The sequence below is a fragment of the Carassius auratus genome, unplaced genomic scaffold (assembly GCF_003368295.1).
Source record: "Carassius auratus strain Wakin unplaced genomic scaffold, ASM336829v1 scaf_tig00214737, whole genome shotgun sequence".
Classification (NCBI taxonomy): Eukaryota; Metazoa; Chordata; class Actinopteri; order Cypriniformes; family Cyprinidae; genus Carassius; species Carassius auratus.
In genome coordinates, this window is record NW_020527788.1 from 68,298 (window position 1) to 86,965 (window position 18,668).

Genomic DNA, 18,668 nt, shown 5'->3' on the forward strand with positions numbered 1-18,668 from the left:
GATCTCTAACATGGTTACTTCAAATGAAACAATAAATCAACATCTAAACCTTAGTTCATTCTCAATAAGATCTTCTGTAGACGTCTGACAGAAATAAAGTCAGTCTGGTTATTAATAAGTGGAGCTGCTGATGCTGTTTGTGGGGTTGTTTAATCAGATCTTCAGAGATTTCATGTATTTTATTTCAGTTGATTTCATCTAAGGCTGTGTCTGAAGTCAGTTGTAGTAGTTCTTGTGTTTCTCTTTTCTTCAGTGATTCTGTTAGTTAACAGCAGCTGTTCATCACTAATTCTCAATCAGCACTTAGTTAATCACTTAATTACTTAATCGCAAAGTCTTAAAACTTACATGGTTTAAATCAAGGCAATCTATTTACTCAAACGGTTTGAGTAAAGTTTACTTATCGGGTTTTACAGTGCTATTTCTTTTGTCTGTTTTCTTAATTGCAGAATTTTTATCATGTGCATCCAGTCCTTCGTGCTGTCTTTGCTGTAAACTGGTTTAAAGGGACAGAAGTGAGAGACTTATTTACCCTCATTTGATAAAACTGTTTTGAAAAAAAAATAATTTTACATTTAGAAATTTCTAGAATATATGTTTCGGGTTTTTTATTAGTGTAAAAACGTTTCCAAAATAAAAAAGTAAGTAAGTGAAATTTTCACTTATTTTTCACAAGATCTTGAAGTGTTCCTGTAGCTCAGTGGTAGAACATTGCATTAGCAAGTGCAAGGTTGGGGGTTTGATTCCCCGGGAACACATAATAGGTGAAAATTGTTAGCCTGAATGCACTGTAAGTTGCTTTGGATAAAAGTGTCTGCTAAAAGCATTAACTGAATGTTATTTAATTAAAATATACTTATTCATTTTTTTTTTTTTTTACTTAACTTAGTTAAGTAGATTTACTTAATTTCCAAATGTGTTAAATTTACTTGAAAAATGCTTGTGCAAAAACTTGCCAAATAAAAATTAAGTAAATTTACTTATTACTTTTTTCAGTGTATGTCAGAGGTCGCACACCTCAGACAGCAAGCAGTCTCGGCCCAGGTCTGGCCCACATGGATTTCATGCTGGATCTGGGCCAGATCTGAAAGTAACTGAAAGTGAAGTGACATTCAGCCAAGTATGGTGACCCATACTCAGAATTTGTGCTCTGCATTTAACCCATCCGAAATGCACACACACAGAGCAGTGAACACACACACACACACACACACACACTGTGAGCACACACCCGGAGCAGTGGGCAGCCATTTATGCTGCGGCACCCGGGGAGCAGTTGGGGGTTCAGTGCCTTGCTCAAGGGCACCTAAGTCGTGGTATTGAAGGTGGAGAGAGAGCTGTTCATGCACTCCCCCCCACCCACAATTCCGTCCGGCCCAAGACTAGAACCCACAACCCTTCGATTGGAGTCCAACCCTCTAACCATTAGGCCACGACTTCCCAGACAGCCAACACTATGTTGCTGTCTGGCTCTGGGCAATTAGGGGTTAAGTGTCTTGCTCAGGGACACATTCGTGTCTCACAGTGGATTTGAACCCGGGTCTCTCACACCAAAGCCATGTGTCTTATCCACTGCACCCACAACAGAAGAATCTCATTATAAGCACAACAATCCCAAGCGCTGAGTACAGGAAGTTGGACTTTGAAATGAGGACACACTTCAAAATATTAATTTGATGATGACAATGATAAAATGATAATGCGCCACTTCAGGCAAGTTTCACAACATCAGATACATCAGATCAAATCAGAATCTAAATTAAAACAGGATCAGGCTAATTCATTTTCGATAATATATATATGTTTTATTGATCATGGAAATAGTGAGTTGTTGATACACATATTTATACAGTTTTAAGGCCTTTGACAAGGCTGTTTTTCCATATTCGGCAGGGTCTTTATGAAAGCTAAATTAAAATGACTGAATCTGCAGTTCAGAAAAGATTCTGACATGCAGCCTCGACTGAAAGGTGAGATGTAGATGGGTCATAAACCCCTGATAGACAACTCTTTACCTTTAGTCTAAATAAATCTTTAACATTCACAGTAAACAACCATTCTAAATGCTACAAATCATAGTTATATTTAAAATTGTAATTTTGCAGAAGAGAATCGCATTCATTCAATCAGAATTATGTCTGTTTATATATAATTTCTATTTTCTCTACATTGATCACTTGCTTCTCTATTTGCACAGAAATAAATTCCTTATTTGTGTAGTGTAACACTCTTCAGATTGTTGTACTGAAGTCATCTATTGTTGAAATCTTTTCAGTGACTGATGCAGCTGACGTCGATGGTTTTTGTCAGTCTGTGGAGTTTGATCTGAATTCTGAATATTCATTTAGCATTTTAATCTAATAGAGACTGCAATGGGTAAGCAAGGCACTATTATTTGCAAAGGTGAAAAAAGTAACATAAGGCCGGATTCTTTGTATAAATGTGAATGTGTGAAGTGCGAGGCTGCAAGTGTAAATCGCTTAGCCTACTTATATTAGCTGAACATAAACACTCTGTTATGCTGCTTGTTATTACAGACTTGTATTGTTCTATCCTTTTTTTAAATTGTATTCATAAACAGACTGGTATGATCTATGATAATCTATGATAGGCTAATGAATCGGAAGTCTTTTCCTTCCAAACTTAAGCCCTTTTCACACTGCACATTGGTCCTGGAAAATTGCCGGAACATTGCCGGGTCGCCTTCTGTGTGAACGCAAACATGTCCCGGGACCATTACGGGTTGTTTGTGAACGCACGCACATATTATGGTTAATCACTGGCAGTGTGCAAAACCTAGCGACCTGGGAACATTTGACGGGACACATTACCCGTGTATTTTCCGAAATTGCAGTGTGAAAGGGGCTTTACATTTGTCCTGAAATTATATTCTCTTAAAGGATTTCTTGTCAGATAATGGGTCCAGTCATTCAAGGACATCTAATGGATTGGTGTCTGTTGTTCGTGTCTGCACACTCTTCTTCCGTTGAAGATTTCTGGTTCTGAATCCATAAACCAGAAAGGCCAGAAACACCACCACGACCACGACCACCACAACAGCGGGGACCAATCGGATTATAGTTTCAGTAGAGCAACAACAGCAACAGTCTTATGAGAGAAGAATAAGAAGAAACGTTAGAAAAACATAAATACGATTCATGTAGTTTGAGGGAAATACAGCAAGGGCCATTAGTGTCTGAGTTCAGTAGGAGAGTCTAGCGTTTGCACTGTTTTATTGTGGAAACACTGGCTAAACCATTGCTAATATCAGAGCTACATTACCTGAACAGATTTGACTGATGTCCAGATGTGTGGTCTGGTTGCTGATAGGATTGTTGATCACACAGCTGTAGCTGTTTTTATCTTGATATTCCACCTCCAGAGGAAGAGAGAGACTGATGCTGAGATCAGACACACTGATGCTGGACAATAAACTGTTTCCTTTGTACCAGGAGAGAGTCACATGACTCACATTGAACACTGAACACAGCAACAGACATTTTGATGACCTTTCTGATGATGATGAATACTGTGGAGAGTGTCTCATAAAAACAGGAACAGGAACAGGAGCTGGAAAACATAACAGAGAAATTAAAGTTATTACATCTATGCAGCGAATTCCATCGGCATGAGCGACTGCTAAAGATAGGATGTAGGTGTGCAGCAATGCTTTTTCTGCTTAAAAGTGTGCAATTTTATTCACAAAATGAGTATATACTTTTAGTTCATACTATAAATCGGCGAACTGGGATAATGTGAAGGTTTAGAAATCTTAGAGATGAGTGTGAAGGGTGTGCAGCTGAAGTGCAGGAAATTAAAGGCACAATGTGAAAGTTTTTGCCACTAGGGGGCGCGTATTCAAAACAAACAAAGAAACAAAGACAAAGTTTGATGACTCAGAGACTGAGTGTGGAATCGTGGGAGTTGTTGTCTTCACCCCCACAAATGACACAATCCAAGTTCATCCGACTGCAGCCTGCAGATTGAGGCGGGGCTGCACGTGACGCTCCCCATACCTACTCTGATTGGTTCGATCATCTTTCATAGACATACATGATAGGAAATGTGTGTATATTTCGAGTAGGACGAGGTATGTTGTTTAAAGGTCCCGTTATTCGCACTTTTTTTGAAGCTTTGATTGTGTTTACAGTGTACAATATAACATGTGTTCATGTTTCGCGTGTAAAAAAACACAGTATTTTTCACACAATTCCTGTATACCACATTTTTCACTGTCGTAAAAACTGGCTGATGACTTCCTTGTTCTATAAAGTCCCTCCTTCAGAAATACGTAATGAGTTCTGATTGTGCCAGCGGTTCCTGTGCTGTGATTCGACACCAGCTGAGCGAGCGCTGCCCTCCTGGTAACGTGATTGGGCTAGAACGCACGTGAAGGAGATGTAACGTTACTTATAATCACAGGAGCGTTTTTACTGACGAGATGCGCATGAAAATCGCATCCGTTTTTTTGCACAGCCCTAACATCTAGTTAACAAAGCTAAACAGCATTGCCCTTTGTGTAATAAGTTACAGCACCAACGTTAAATGCACCAACTTAAATAATAAAATACACTGTAAAAAATTATTCACTTTATTTACTCAATAAAATTGTTTAAAATGTTACACAGCAAAATCCCCAGTGTTAATTTAACACTCTTGAGCCATGTAATCAACTAACACATGAATTTGTGAATTACATTTTTGCACTGTGTTTCTTAGTCGCCAACTACTGGCCTGGTATGCATAACATAGTGTTCATTAGCATAGTGTTTTGTTTTTCTTTCTCAAAGAAATGTTTTTTTTTGTTGTTGTTGTTGTTGTTGTTTCTATTTGTTTAAACTTAGCTTATTTTTGGTGCTATTTAACTCATTTTGAATGGTTAATTTATAAGTATCTCATTTGATTAATTCGAATGATTTAATGTTAAATTTAATTAATAATATTGCTTGTAATCTGTTGCCACGATTTTATTAATTAAATATAGTGTATTATTTTTAACAGTGTACACCAACTACACACACATTTCCTATCATGTATGCCTATGAAAGATGGTCAAACCAATCACAGTAGGTATGGGGCGGGTTGACATCTGCAACCCCGCCTCTATATGCAGGCTGCAGCTGGGTGCTTCTCGTTTTATCCAACAAAACCAATATTTTTGAATATTTTTTAATTATTTTTTTCATGTTATTTTACTCATTTTGAATAATTGCTTTTAAGCATCTCATTTGATTAATTCTAATTAATTCTAATGTGTTAAAGGTAATTAACAATATTGCTTGTAATCTGTTGCCACAATTTAATTGAGTAAATATAGAGTATCACTTTTTAGTGTACACTTACAAGTTGTGTTTCATAAACAACACCTTCTCCAGACAAAGAGGGAACTGCTCCATCTTTCAAGAATAATCTTTGTGCTAATCCGGCATTAAACTGATTGCGATTTGAGGAAGTTGTCCTCAGCAAGCTGTCCTCAGCAAAATGTGCTTCAAAAAGTTTTACATGTGTATTATAATTTTCGGGAACCGAGTTAAACATAAATTATAACCATTAATCTCCAAGTACAGCGTCCCTGGGAAGCCCAAACAAAGATGATTGGACTCCAAGATGAAAATAACAGCGTTTCAACGACATGGCGAACAAAAACGCAGCTCTTCCTTCTTCTCCGTCAAAGCACAACGAGACCACGCCCCCCTTTTTTGTGAATACATGTGGGCGGAGGATAGTCAAAACACTGTTTTATTGACGTCATTACTGCAGGAACTAGAGGGCTGTAGTCCAAATGAGTCGTTTTTGTAGGCGAATTCTGTTAAATAAAATATCTCGCTTGGCATTGAACTTTGAGCTTTAGCATTTTACAGATATTATTTATACTCTAACAAGCACATTACACACTAACTAAAGTTTAAAACATGGGATCACGACAAAGGGGACCTTTAAAAAGCTAAAAAAAAGCTGTGCAGTTTTACAAAGCCTTTGTTACAAAGCAGTTGTTTATTGTTAACTTGACTAACTATGTCTGATTTATTGATTCATGAGATGTTAGCTGTTGCAAGTTTAATTTTCTGGACCAGTCAAATTCACAAATGAATCATTGGGACATTCTAAAAATTCTTAATGTGCAAGGATGTGGCTCAATGCATTGAAATGGTGTTTTAAAAAAGACCAAACTCAGTAAACAAACGGTAACACATTAATTTACGGATACATCTATTAGTTGCGTATTAGCATACATATTACTAGAATATTAGCCATGTATAAATGCTAATTAAAAATGTTTACTTAGTTTGGTCTTTTAAAACACGTTTTAATGCATTACGCCACATTAAGCGTTTTCCTTTTAGGTTTTTCTATGGGAGGAAAACACCACACATAATGAAACGCATTGTGTTCTTATTCCGGACTCATTTGCTTGTGTGTGAATAGAATGCTTTATTATTAATGTATTTAATATATTAATTTAATATAAATAGATTATACTTTATAAAGTTTCTCTCAATATTTTACCGCAGTGTTTGTGAAATCTTCGGATCTGGTTCGAGCTAGGAAGGAGTCAAAATGTTATATGTTTTCAAATTTGGCTGCCCCTGAAACCGATCACATCAGAACTTATGCATGGCGTATTCAAAAATGTGCATTCATTCATTAAAAGTTTCTTGCTTTCTTCACTTTAAAATAACAAGGAGCAGCATATTTTCCCGAAATAAAGGGGATGAAAAGTCTATGCTTTGCAATGTAATAAAAAAACTTAAAGTTTCATAAAAATTGAAATGGCACACAGCAGACACATTAGCCTGTTGCGATGTAATTTATCAACTGCATGACAGATAATTAAATGTGACAATAATTGTCTTGTCATGATATAAATTAAAACAATACTGATACATTCAATTAATTTCCTTTCTCATACTGTAATGATATGAAATAATCAATTATTTAATTCATAATTTATTCTTCTATCTGAAGACTTAATCCTCCCACTGTGGATAAACAACATAATTAATTTACTAAATGTAGTGGGTTGTTCATCTGTTAGCCTAAAGATCAGTTTAATTTAGCAAAAAAATCATTTCTGGGACATGGCGAGCTGATACAGGCTAATGTTTTTTTCTTTCTTCTGTGCATTATAATGAAGGCTTTGTAAAACTGTACACGTTTTTTAGCTTTTTAAACAACATACTCCGCCCTACACCAACTATTGGATTTCCTATCATGTATGTCTGTGAAAGATGATTGAACCAATCAGAGAAGGCATGGGGCGGGGTGACACGTGCAGCCCCGCCCCAGGTGCAGCCCCACCTCTGCTCATGCTGCAGCCGGGTGGTTCTCACACAATCTGACAGGACTCAGGCAGAAATCATGTTCACGGATGAGCTAAAAATGTATTAATGTAGTAGAATGAAACAGACACTTGGCGAAAAAAAAAACTGAGCTTTTATTATGCCACAGTCGACGCCTCCACTCCTTCCACTCGTGCGTATGTGGGGAAATAAAGCAGTGCTTTTGTATCATACTACAGTAGACACGTTTGAGAGTTCTGTCATAATGCTACTGTGTGTGGACGTCACTTGTCTAATAAAACGCACATTAAAACATATTAAAGGGGTCATATGATGCTGCTACAAAGAACATTATTTTGTGTATTTGGTGTAATAAAATGTGTTTATGTGGTTTAAGGTTAAAAAACAAATTTTTTCCACAAACTGTACATTATTATTTCTCCTCTATGCCTTTTTCCGAATGCCTCAATATGTTACAGAAATGTTATGCTCCTTAACATATTGTGATGCCCTGTCAAGCCGGAGCGATAAGACATAAACATAAAACCCATTATACACCTGATATAAACATGATTTCTTTCGGAAGGCCAAATAAGTAGTTTTGCTTTCTCAACGAAACATTGTCACACACTGCAGCCTAGAGTGAGCCGAGGCGGCTATACAACAATACTACAACCAGAATAAAAGGTTCGCCTTCTTTCTTTGTGTGAACATCTTGGCGATGTTATGCAAATCTTCCCACACAGTGATGTAGAGATGTGGGTGCGTGTTTAAATGAGCTGTTTTAGAAGTGCGTAGATGAGACTCAACTTTTATAAAGAATATCTCTTTGGATTTGAGACTTTAGTCTTTGCAACTTTACTTATCTTCTTTGTCCACCAAGAGCTTGTAACATTCCGCAGAGAAAGGAAAACTTGAAATTGCATAATATGACCCCTTTAAAGCGTCTTTGGTGTTTCCATATGTTTTCTATGAAACAAAACCGCAAATTAAGGGTTATGACGTCATTGGAAGGCAACACAATGACACTATGGACACGGTCCGTGTCACTAGTTAAAATTGCCCATTTCTCTGGATTTAAACATTCATTTGGGATAATGCAAGTACAAAAGTCAGCAAAATATATATCACTGTTCTAGTATTTTTTGCATATTTTAATAAAAAACACGCAATGAATTGTCTTATTTGTGCGTAATATACATGGGAAGGCCTACATTAAAATGATGCATGGAAAATAATCTTTTGGAAGTCTTAAGGGAGTTTGATTTATACACATTGATAGTTAATTTGGTTAATTAGCAATACAAAGAGCAGCTGACATTTGTTTCTGCAAAAATTAATCTATATTATCATTATCAGACTCATTTCGACATTGATTGACAATGTTAAAGGGTGAATATACTGTATACCAAACAACTTATACTCACCATAGACACCAAGTCTGAATGTGTATAGTACAGCACTTGTTTTAGTTCTGGTTACTATATATTCTCCAGAGTCTGTGGTGCTGGTGTTTATGATGCTCAGAGATCCAGTCCGATCCAGGTTCAGTCTGTCTCTGAATCTCCCACCAGCACTATCTTTATAAAATTTGAAGTCATTGTTCTCTTTGACTTCAGCTAAGATACTTTTGGTTGGTCCAAACCGCCACTCGATCTCATCGTCTCTCTGTATGTATAGAGTGACTGAATCTCCCTCCATCACTGACACTGACTTCACTTCATCAACACCAGACACGCCTGGAGCACAAACAGAAATTAATTGCTGTAACCACATTTTTTATTATTCATAAAAAAATAAAAAATAAAATAAAAATAAAAAAAACATTTGACATGGATTTCGATGTATAATCAAAATAAGTTAATATTTTAGTAAGATAAGATATGATAAGGGTAAACAATTACTTGAGTTGTAAATCACATCGATTGATGATTTATAATATTATAGCATAAATTATGATATCTAATCGATTACATTCATTTAAATAAATAATTCTACTCTCAATATAAATAAAACACCTGATGCTGTCGGGAGCTAACCAATTATGTGAGATTCAGCTCGAAAGAAGTAACAGCACAAAGAAGTTGCGATTGTAAAGCCTGTGTTATAATTTCCGCATGAGCAATTTGTACGCAGACACGGCCAGCGCAGACGCAGATTTCTTCAATTTATACTTTTGAATGTGCAGGCTGATGGTCCGCTCTGCAACAAACATGTGAACAAACGGATGACGGATTGCGCAGGTTCGAGTAGCAATGAGTTTCTTCACACTGCCTGCACATGTGCAATTGTGCTTTTGAAGACTACTGACCACGCGCACCTGTCCGCGCAGTCGTCTGCTCAGAGCCTCGGCACACTCTCCAATGACGATTATTACGTCATGCCTACCTAGCGGTCTCGCGGACGCAGAAAGTTTAACAGATGCTGAGTCCCAATTCGCATACTATATGTCCTAAATAGTATGCGAAACTAGAATTAGTACATCCCAAATCGTAGTATGTTGAAAAGAGTATTCCAAAGATACCCGGATGGTCTACTATTTCCAGTTAGAATTCGAAGTGCAGATCAATGCACACTCTAAGTGCTAATATTGCCCACAACCCATTACGTGAGGGAGGGAGGTGCTTTGCGATGGCTTTGCGGTGATGTAAGCATGGCAGCCGGATGCAGCAGCGGAAAAAAAAACGATGAGAAAAAAAAAGATGGGAATAGTAAATAAAAATTTTTTGGACATAAAGAATGAATGAAACATTAACAGTTGTGGTGTGCGTAACTAGGCAACCACGTTGTCGTTCACATTGCATGACGTCATCAAAGTATGTCCCAGAACGTGCATACTCTTTTGCTACACACTCAAAAGTATGTACTTTTTCCTCACAAAAAAAGTACATACTTTTAGGTCGTAGTATAAGTAGGCGAATTGGGACTCAGCGAGAGGCTTTGTCTGTAAGACGCACACGGGAGCATGACCCTGACGTAACCCTGACGCGCAACATTGCAGAAAATGTGCGTTTACAAATGAAGCCTATGTTGATTCAAATATGGAAAGCACTTTCGAATTTAATATAAGTTTCTCTGCAGAGATGTTTAGCCACATTTCTTCAATTAAGGATGGCTACCTATATGATGTTTCCATTTGCCTAAACTTCTTCAAGTTGGGGCAAACCGAAAATCCACCACTTCTCCTTCACTACTGATAGGCTACTGCGACCATTATTTTTTCTATGTGTTCATTCGCTGGCATTTTCCACATTTCTTTTTTTTTTCTCCCTTAAAAGCTAATTTGTCCAATCTGATGCTCAATTTTACCTTAACTAATGGCTGTTGATGACTATTTGAATTGAATCCTGCCAAAGTGGGCGCTTGTGTTCGTTAAATCGATAATGTTATGGGAGTAGGTCTGCTCATGTCTGAAAATAATATATGAAACACAAAATAATTTAACATAAAAAACATTAGGCTATAGCTTATGTTTCTTAAGTACATTTTTAAATTAATGAAAAAAAAATGTAAAACTATATATATATATATATATATATATATATATATATATATATATATATATATATATATATATATATATATATATATATATATTGTGTGTGTGTGTCTGTTCAGCGTGGTGGGACGCATTTGAATTCGTGACGGGCGGCGGGTTCAGATGCTGCTGCTGCTGCTAGCTCCATGGTCATTGAATAGGCCTAGCCTATTGCTGCAATGTTTCTTTTACGCGGCTGAAAATAACCGTGCTTTCTGTTACTTAGCCTGTGTCTGTCACTCGTCCTCTTAAAAGTGGAAGCTTGTGCGTAGCTTTGTTGCATTATATTGAAACTTTGTTGATGTTTTTATTGTCATGCGTGTTTTGGTTACTTTCGCATGATTAAACGCGACTCTTTATATGGCGATAAAAGAAAGCTTTGTTTTTTTGTTTTTGTTTTTTTTAAGTGGGTGTTGGGGGTGCGCCAACCCGGTTGGGACATAGAAGGGGGTGCGCAGGAAAAAAAAGTTTGGGCTACAACATTAACAGTGCATGCAAAATATTTTTCATTTATTCTGTACGTACTGAAACCATAAAACATTTATAACTTACCAACTAGACACCACAAGCACAGCAGGAAAAAAATCAGGGGAAGCATTTTCTTCATCAGTTTTAACATCAGAAATATTTCAAATAAAAAGTCCTCAAAACTTGAAATAAGATTTTTATATCAATAAGAATACAGATAAAAAATCAATAAGATACAGGCGGTCCTGTATCAAACTTTACATAATAACAGAATTGGTCAAATTTGTAACCACGTTTTTATTAAAGAAAATATTTAGCTTTATAAAATGAAATATGATTTATACAATGTTTTCCTCCTTCTGGGGCCGGATCACGTTTTTCTATAATTCAATTATTGTGTTTTTGTGCTGGTATCTTGGTTTAGGCCTGTCGTGGATAAATCGTAACGTGGGGTTTGGGTTTCGTGTTCATTGCTCTCGTGTCTTTTATTTTGGAATTAATCACGTGATTATCTTTCCCTCATGTTCGCGTCATAATGTTTGGACGGAGTCGGCGTGGGGGAAAACAGTCCTTTCCTCAACGGAAAAGCGTGGCATTGACTCAGAATGCTGCTTAATTTTTAGGCTCCATTCAGAGTTTGTTCTGTAGATCATTTGGGTTTCATTGTCTGTTGTTGGGCTTTATAAAGTTTATCTGTTTGAAGAGGAGACAATATTAAAAATGGAGTGAGAATCTCTATTTAGGCTTAACAGATAGACTTTCAAAAATAACTAAAAAAAAAGTCTTCATAACTTTCGTGACTTTACTGGTGATTGTTCTTCACACTTCTTTTATGTAAAACAACAAACAAGAAGAACATTATGTACACCTGTGCGTACACATCCAGCTTAACTTTACAGTTGAATTTTGTACATAGTACTTTTTAACATTATATAAAGTATGTCAATAAATTATATTAAAATGAGACTTTGGGCAAACAGAGGAGAAATTAACACGCTAAAACAAAGTGCTACCATTAACGCGAGGTTTCTGTTTATAACAAATATAACAATAATCCAGCTCTACATTTTATTTTAATCTACAAAACACTTAAAATAACTATTTAGAATGAATAATTGAGCACGTACAGACATATATTTCCAAGGTTTAAACTATGGAATCAATAACCCATAGGAACTGCATGCAGAGAGAAACCGAAAGTAAACAGCGAAATAAAGTGTAATACCTTAAATGTCCAGTAGGAGGAGAAAAGAAACACTGCTAGACATAATCAACAGCACAATGAGTCACTTTTTACCCTGAAACTGAATTACCGAATGATGATCTGATCCTGTGGGCTGCAATGCAGTTTTTTACAGCTGAACAGGAGATTAAGCTGGCTTCATACAAGAGGATAGCAGCAGATTTATACTTTATACTTTGGGCTCCCCTTAAAGTAGGTATACACTGAAGAGTAAAAATGAACGCATCAATAGGAAAAGTTCAGGTTAAGCACAATGTTACTTCTCAAATAAACCAGCAATGACACATAAACATACACAAACAAAGACACATACAACATGTGTTACATTATCATACTGATACAGAATGTTCTTTAAAAGGCACAACATGTAGAATTATTGGATTAAAATATGCTCTGATGAAGGCCAAAACTACAGTTGAGGTGACTGAGTAAGTGCATATGTTTCTTTGTCTGATTATTGTACTTATCACATGCTATGTATCAGCGATTGGTATCGGGGCATTTTAATGAGTACGAGTATAAGTAAAGGAGATCATTATCGGATCGGTGCATCTCTATTAATAAGTAATAGGCATTTCTGTTTTTATTATTCTTGTTTGTAGTGCATTTGCATAAAAGCATGAAGTGCATAAAAGCATATGTCAAAATAATAAATCTCCATAAATGCTATGCAACTGTTTAGAGAAAGAAAAGAAAACTGTAAAAACTCTTTGAATTCAATAAAATGGCCAGTTAATTCATCATACTGTAAGTATTGTATGAACTTTCATCTCAAGTTCCATCTTTAAGAAAATAAATTAAAAGTAAAATATATCTTCCTCTTGGGAAACAGAATAAAACATTGTTACTCATCTTGAATGCATGTAAAGAAATATGATCAAGGGTCACAGGTTTACAGGCCAGCTGGAAAAACTGTCTGACCTTTTAGTGATTCCCCCCCAGCACTGTTTCTACATCACAGGAGAGCAGAGCCACCACAATTATTTTATAATGTGTTTTTGTGTATTTTTTTGCCACCCTGCATTTGTTAAAACTAAAGTTAAATTTAACAAAATCGAAACACAATAATAATACTACAGCAACTAACTACAGTAATATATACAGTAATGCATTATGCCTTCTATTCACTATTTAGCTGTAAGTGCTTTAAACATGTCAGATGTTTCTCCTAAAACAAATGACACTGCTAAATCTTGCCAGCTAGCCTGCCTGTTTTAATTTAAGTTAATTTAATTTAATATTTATTTCTAAAAAAAAAAAACAGTTTTCAAGTGTATCTGGATTAATGTAAGGAAAGGATTAATGTAATGGAGAGGACCACGGTACATACACACTCTTTGATTTGGATGTAAACAATTGTGACGGGATGGTAAGGCAGATAGAAACTAAGAACCAAAATGAACAAGAAAAGTTCACTTCAAGCTAAATCTCAAATAACTTCTTAAGGTTGGCAAAGTATCCTCTTTACTGGCATCATCGGGGAGACCCACAGTACTACAAAAGTTATAAATCCCAATTGAAAAAAAAAACAAAAAAACACCCAAAATAAAAGATACCTGGGGCAATTACCATATATAACTGCTGGTAAAGGTTTGTGCAATTGTTCACCAGCAAATCTTCTGGACTCAAATTTAATCAACAAAATACAAATGGTATATGAAAGGAAAATAAAAAGAAAAGAAGAGAAAACTATTTCCCACACGGGACAAGGATACAAAAAAAAAAAAAAATTACAAGAAAGATAAAACAGCAGCGTAGTGCAGGGGCCCGTTTCACAAAGGAGGTTAAGTGAAAACTCTGAGTATGTTAACCCTGAAATGAGGGAAAATGCTCTTCTTACTAACGCTGCGTCCGAAATCGAATACTGCGTACTGGGTACTACATTTGAATTTGAACGTACTACTCGACCGTTAGAAAAGTACGTTCTATATAGTATGAATGTGGGTAGTATGAATGGAATTCGGACGTACTACATCCGCCATGTTGACATTGTCACGTGTTGACGTCGTCACAACAGCGCGTAAATTTAAAGAGCCCAATCTGCTGAGCGAACATCCGTGATGTTTTTCGTTTTTCTTACCGCTTTCGTCTGCATTTTTACGTCGTTTGAATTAACAATTCAAAGCAGGCGTCGGTCAGCTGTTCGCAGATCATGCCTTCGTTGACAGCTTGTAAATCCTTTACTAAATATAAATTTAGCTTTTAATTTTCTTACTTAGATTAACAGCAGCTACAGCTGTGAACAGAATGACAGCCTGATTTTATGTAAGGATATAAATTAATTTATTGTAATAAATAAATACAAATAAAATTACACAAAACGAACATAAATTAATTAATAAACTTGAATGAATGCTTAGACAAATACACACACACACACACACACACACACATAAATACATTATAGAAATATACACAGAAACACACATCACAATATATACATAAATACATACATAATATATACATTATAGACAATATACACACATGTAAATATATATAGTTAGATATAGATATATCAGCAAAAAAATGTGTAACATATTGAAATTTTATTCTAAAAAACAAAAACTACATATTTACAGACTGTGAACAGCATCATACAGGCTGCTATCAATAATGGCCTTTGACATCCAAGAGCTGCATAAAATTGTGCACAGAATGAGCAGGTCTGTCATGGGGATTTTGAGGAGGCTTATTGCCTTCTTCACCACAGATGACCTGGAGGCAGTGGAAGCAGTTTTCTTCTGGTAGCTGACACAATAGATGGCTGTCACATACAAATTGAACCTCCAGCAAGTGAAGCCTAATGCTATTTCAACAGGAAGCGGTTTCATTCTGTTCAGCTGCAGGTCACCACCATGGGATGTACCTTGATATCTTTGAGTATCTCGGGTCTGTGTATGATGCCAGGGTGCTGAAGAACACTGGAGGCCTATCCACCTTCAGGAAAACACATCCTGGGAGATGGTTGGTATCCTTGTTTGAGTGTTCATCTGCCTCATCACAGCAGACAGAGAGCCTGAACAGAATCCTGCACAGCTTTGATTCAACACCAATGATGCTCATGCACAGAACATTGTTGAGAGAGCCTTCAGTATGATGAAGACCAGCTGTGCTCCATCTTCTTCTTCAAGGCCCTGGAAGTGAGTCCTGCCTTTGTGCAGATGTTGTTGCACGCTGTGCAGTGCTCCACAACCTCCGTCTTCTGAATGAGGACATTGCGGATCCACAAATTGTAGAGGATCATGACGATGATACACTGGAACCCCAAAACACAGAAGTCAGCACAGGAGAGCATTTTTGGGACAATCTGTCCACAGCTGTGTCACACCAGACGACCGTGAGCAGCTCTTCAAGAGCAGATTACCTGTAGGACAGTCGAACAGGTTAAGACTCAGCAAATCAGTTCATGTTCTCATAGTGCTATTGTTTAAGCTTGTGTAAGTTGTGTAAGGTAATTTTAAGATTGTCAATTCAAGATATACATAGTTATATAGTTATTTAAGAAATATAAATACTATTAAAAAAAAAAAAATCACAGAAATATGTATAAACACACATGTATGTATTTAAATTTAAACATGTATGTATTTATATATTCACATAAATATGTTACACTCATAACTGGGAATTCATATTACAGTTGAAATTGAAAATTTTACAATTTGAAAATCTAGAAACATATCACATAACATAGCATACCAACATATTTACAACAAGTTTAATTTTATAATATGTATTACTTTATCCCTGGGGTATATTTGAGATTTCCACTGTTTTACACTCATTTTTGATTCCCAAATTTAAAGTCCTCATCTACAGTTACTGAAATGAAGCTGCTGAAGTGTATTTTCCTGACATTATTATAGAAACGTCTTAAGAAATTCCCTTTTGCTGTTGCTTTAAGCTCTATTATACTACTTTATGAAAATGTTAATGTGGTTTTGTCTGAAGCTTTGTGCTCTTATCCATGTAGAAATAAATACATAAAGAGAATAATTTGTATGGGTATTTCTCTAAAGTGTGGCACCCATTCTCAAGACAACATTTTTCAGATGTTAAGATGTTGCTTGTTTAAAAAACAACTGGAAACTGCTACAAAATCAGTGCACACAACTGCTTCAAAAGTTATTTGCTATTAAGTACTTTGCAACTGACAAAATAGCAACTGGAAATACCTGGAAATTCATATTATAATAAAAAAACAGCATAAATCAGTGATGATCCTAACATAAATACATGTAAAGAGTTTGTGTAGTTAAGATTAATTTTTATTTATATACTTACTGAATTATGCTTTCCAGTGAGTAGGGTTTAATCAGTGGATGAGAACAAGATTGTGTTCATCAGTCTCTGTAACATCAGAACAGGATTCACACATTACTGATGATTTATGATCAAACTGAGGCACCTATTAACAATAGTTTGCCTTGTAAGTTATCCAACAATTTTTTAAAACCAAAATATAAACACTAGTAAAATGTAATTTAACTCGTTTCAATTACTTAACATTTTGTAACTTTATATCATTAAATTAACGTCTGTAGAAAGCAGCCTTAACAAGCTGAGGCACAGCCTTTGATCGATAATGATTATTAAACATATTTTTAAACTCAATTTACAAAATAGTCTCTTCAGTTTACAATATGTAAAACTTTAACAAGTCAGTCGTTTACTTGGATTATGTTAAACAAGTACACTTTAACCACAATGAACAGCGTTTATCCATAAGGTACTTACACTTCAAAACAGCGGCGTCACGATTTGCCGTTATTTTCGAATATGAGTATGACGAGTCCTCTCCCGTGGCCTCATGGGATAGAGTAGTGTCCATCCTATGCATACTACGGAATTCGGCCGGAAGTAGTAGGCCATCCGGGTACATCTCGCCTACTGTTTTTCGAATTCTAAGAATTCGGACATACTACTTGCTTCGCATACTGTTTTTCGCCTACTATATAGTATGGAAGTATGCGATTTCGGACGCAGCTTAAGAGTTTTCTTTTCTTCTTTTTTTTTTTTTTTCTCCAAGTACAAATATATATATATATAAAAAAAGATTGATTTTCTATATAAGAAAATTATATAAGATACTTAGATCTTTTTTTCCATTTGCATTAAGATTATTTTTTATTAGCACACTGGTATATAATTCCCCCCAGGAAACAAGACTATGTCTATTACTAAGAGCAAATCTACTGTTGCTCTGCCCTCCATTGACACATAAGGTTAAATACACTCAAAAATTTTTTTTGTTGAATGAACGTGATTTAATCGTAGCACCCATTATGCATCTAACCAAATCAAGTAAACTTGGACTGCTTTGATTGAGTTATATGAACACAATATACATTTGTAGATTAAACATGTTTGGGATATGTCAATTTAACTTCTTTGCAACTAATTGAATCAAAATGTGTGTATTGTGTTAGTCTAATCAAATTTACTCTTATTCATTCCATGTCAGTAAAGCACTTCAATTCAACAAAATTCTGCCTTGTTACATCAACTAGTTCATGTCTTGTTTTGGTAGGTTTAATGAAAATCTATCTTGTTGTTTCAATTAGATTTGTTTTAGAAGACAGCGCTAAGCAGCAAAACAATACCAAAAATTCAGTAATATACAAAAACAACAAAAACGCACACAAAAATGCTAACAATATATATATATATATATATATATATATATATATATATATATATATATATATATTTTATTAGGCTTTAACATGCACCAATAAAGTTTAAACCGCTTTAGTCACTTTAAGTCTCCTATTCATTTGAGTGTTTGTAACACAATGTATAGGAAACATTTAGCCAACAGAATCTTGAAAAGGCTCTTAGCAAAAACAGATCCCCAAACAATACTTTTAACCTTTAACGCCCTTTCTTTAAGAAGAATTAAATTAAGCCATTTTAACACCACCCTTTTGGGGAATTTGTAAAGTGACATGACATACTGTCAAGTATGGTGACCCATTCTCAGAATTCATGCTATGTATTTAACCCATCCAAAGTGAAACAAACAGCATGAACACACACACACACACACCCGGAGCAGTGGGCAGCCATTTACAATTTGGCCTGACACACACAAAAAAAAAAAAAAATTAAATAAGACATTCTAATTTAAATATGAATT

The 18,668-nt window shown here is 35.6% G+C and overlaps 1 protein-coding gene and 1 long non-coding RNA gene across 2 annotated transcripts; both read right to left on the reverse strand.

Moving 5' to 3' along the window:
- Positions 1–1,779: 1,779 nt before the first annotated feature.
- On the reverse strand, positions 1,780–11,444 carry LOC113092912 (CD48 antigen-like). Its single transcript, XM_026258683.1, has 4 exons — positions 11,371–11,444; positions 8,708–9,019; positions 3,283–3,570; positions 1,780–3,108 (listed from the first exon to the last, which is right to left on the reverse strand). The coding sequence occupies exons 1-4, from the start codon at positions 11,435–11,437 to the stop codon at positions 2,927–2,929; spliced, it is 849 nt and encodes a 282-aa protein (XP_026114468.1). The 5' UTR covers positions 11,438–11,444; the 3' UTR covers positions 1,780–2,926.
- A 3,611-nt stretch (positions 11,445–15,055) lies between these two features.
- On the reverse strand, positions 15,056–17,521 carry LOC113092909 (uncharacterized). The gene is made up of 3 exons (XR_003287658.1): positions 17,267–17,521; positions 16,814–16,879; positions 15,056–15,893 (listed from the first exon to the last, which is right to left on the reverse strand). It is a non-coding gene; the product is annotated as an uncharacterized LOC113092909 (long non-coding RNA).
- Between the last annotated feature and the right edge of the window lie 1,147 nt (positions 17,522–18,668).

What these genes read in the sequence shown, in the direction of transcription:
- LOC113092912 (XM_026258683.1), bottom strand. Translation starts at nt 11,437, where the DNA reads ATGTTAAAACTGATGAAGAAAATGCTTCCCCTGATTTTTTTCCTGCTG. An exon ending in GTGCTTGTGGTGTCTAGTTG is followed by an intron (nt 9,020 to 11,370) that starts GTAAGTTATAAA and finishes TTTGTGCTCCAG; the next exon opens with GCGTGTCTGGTGTTGATGAA. An exon ending in CATCAGTCAAATCTGTTCAG is followed by an intron (nt 3,109 to 3,282) that starts GTAATGTAGCTC and finishes TTCTCTCATAAG; the next exon opens with ACTGTTGCTGTTGTTGCTCT.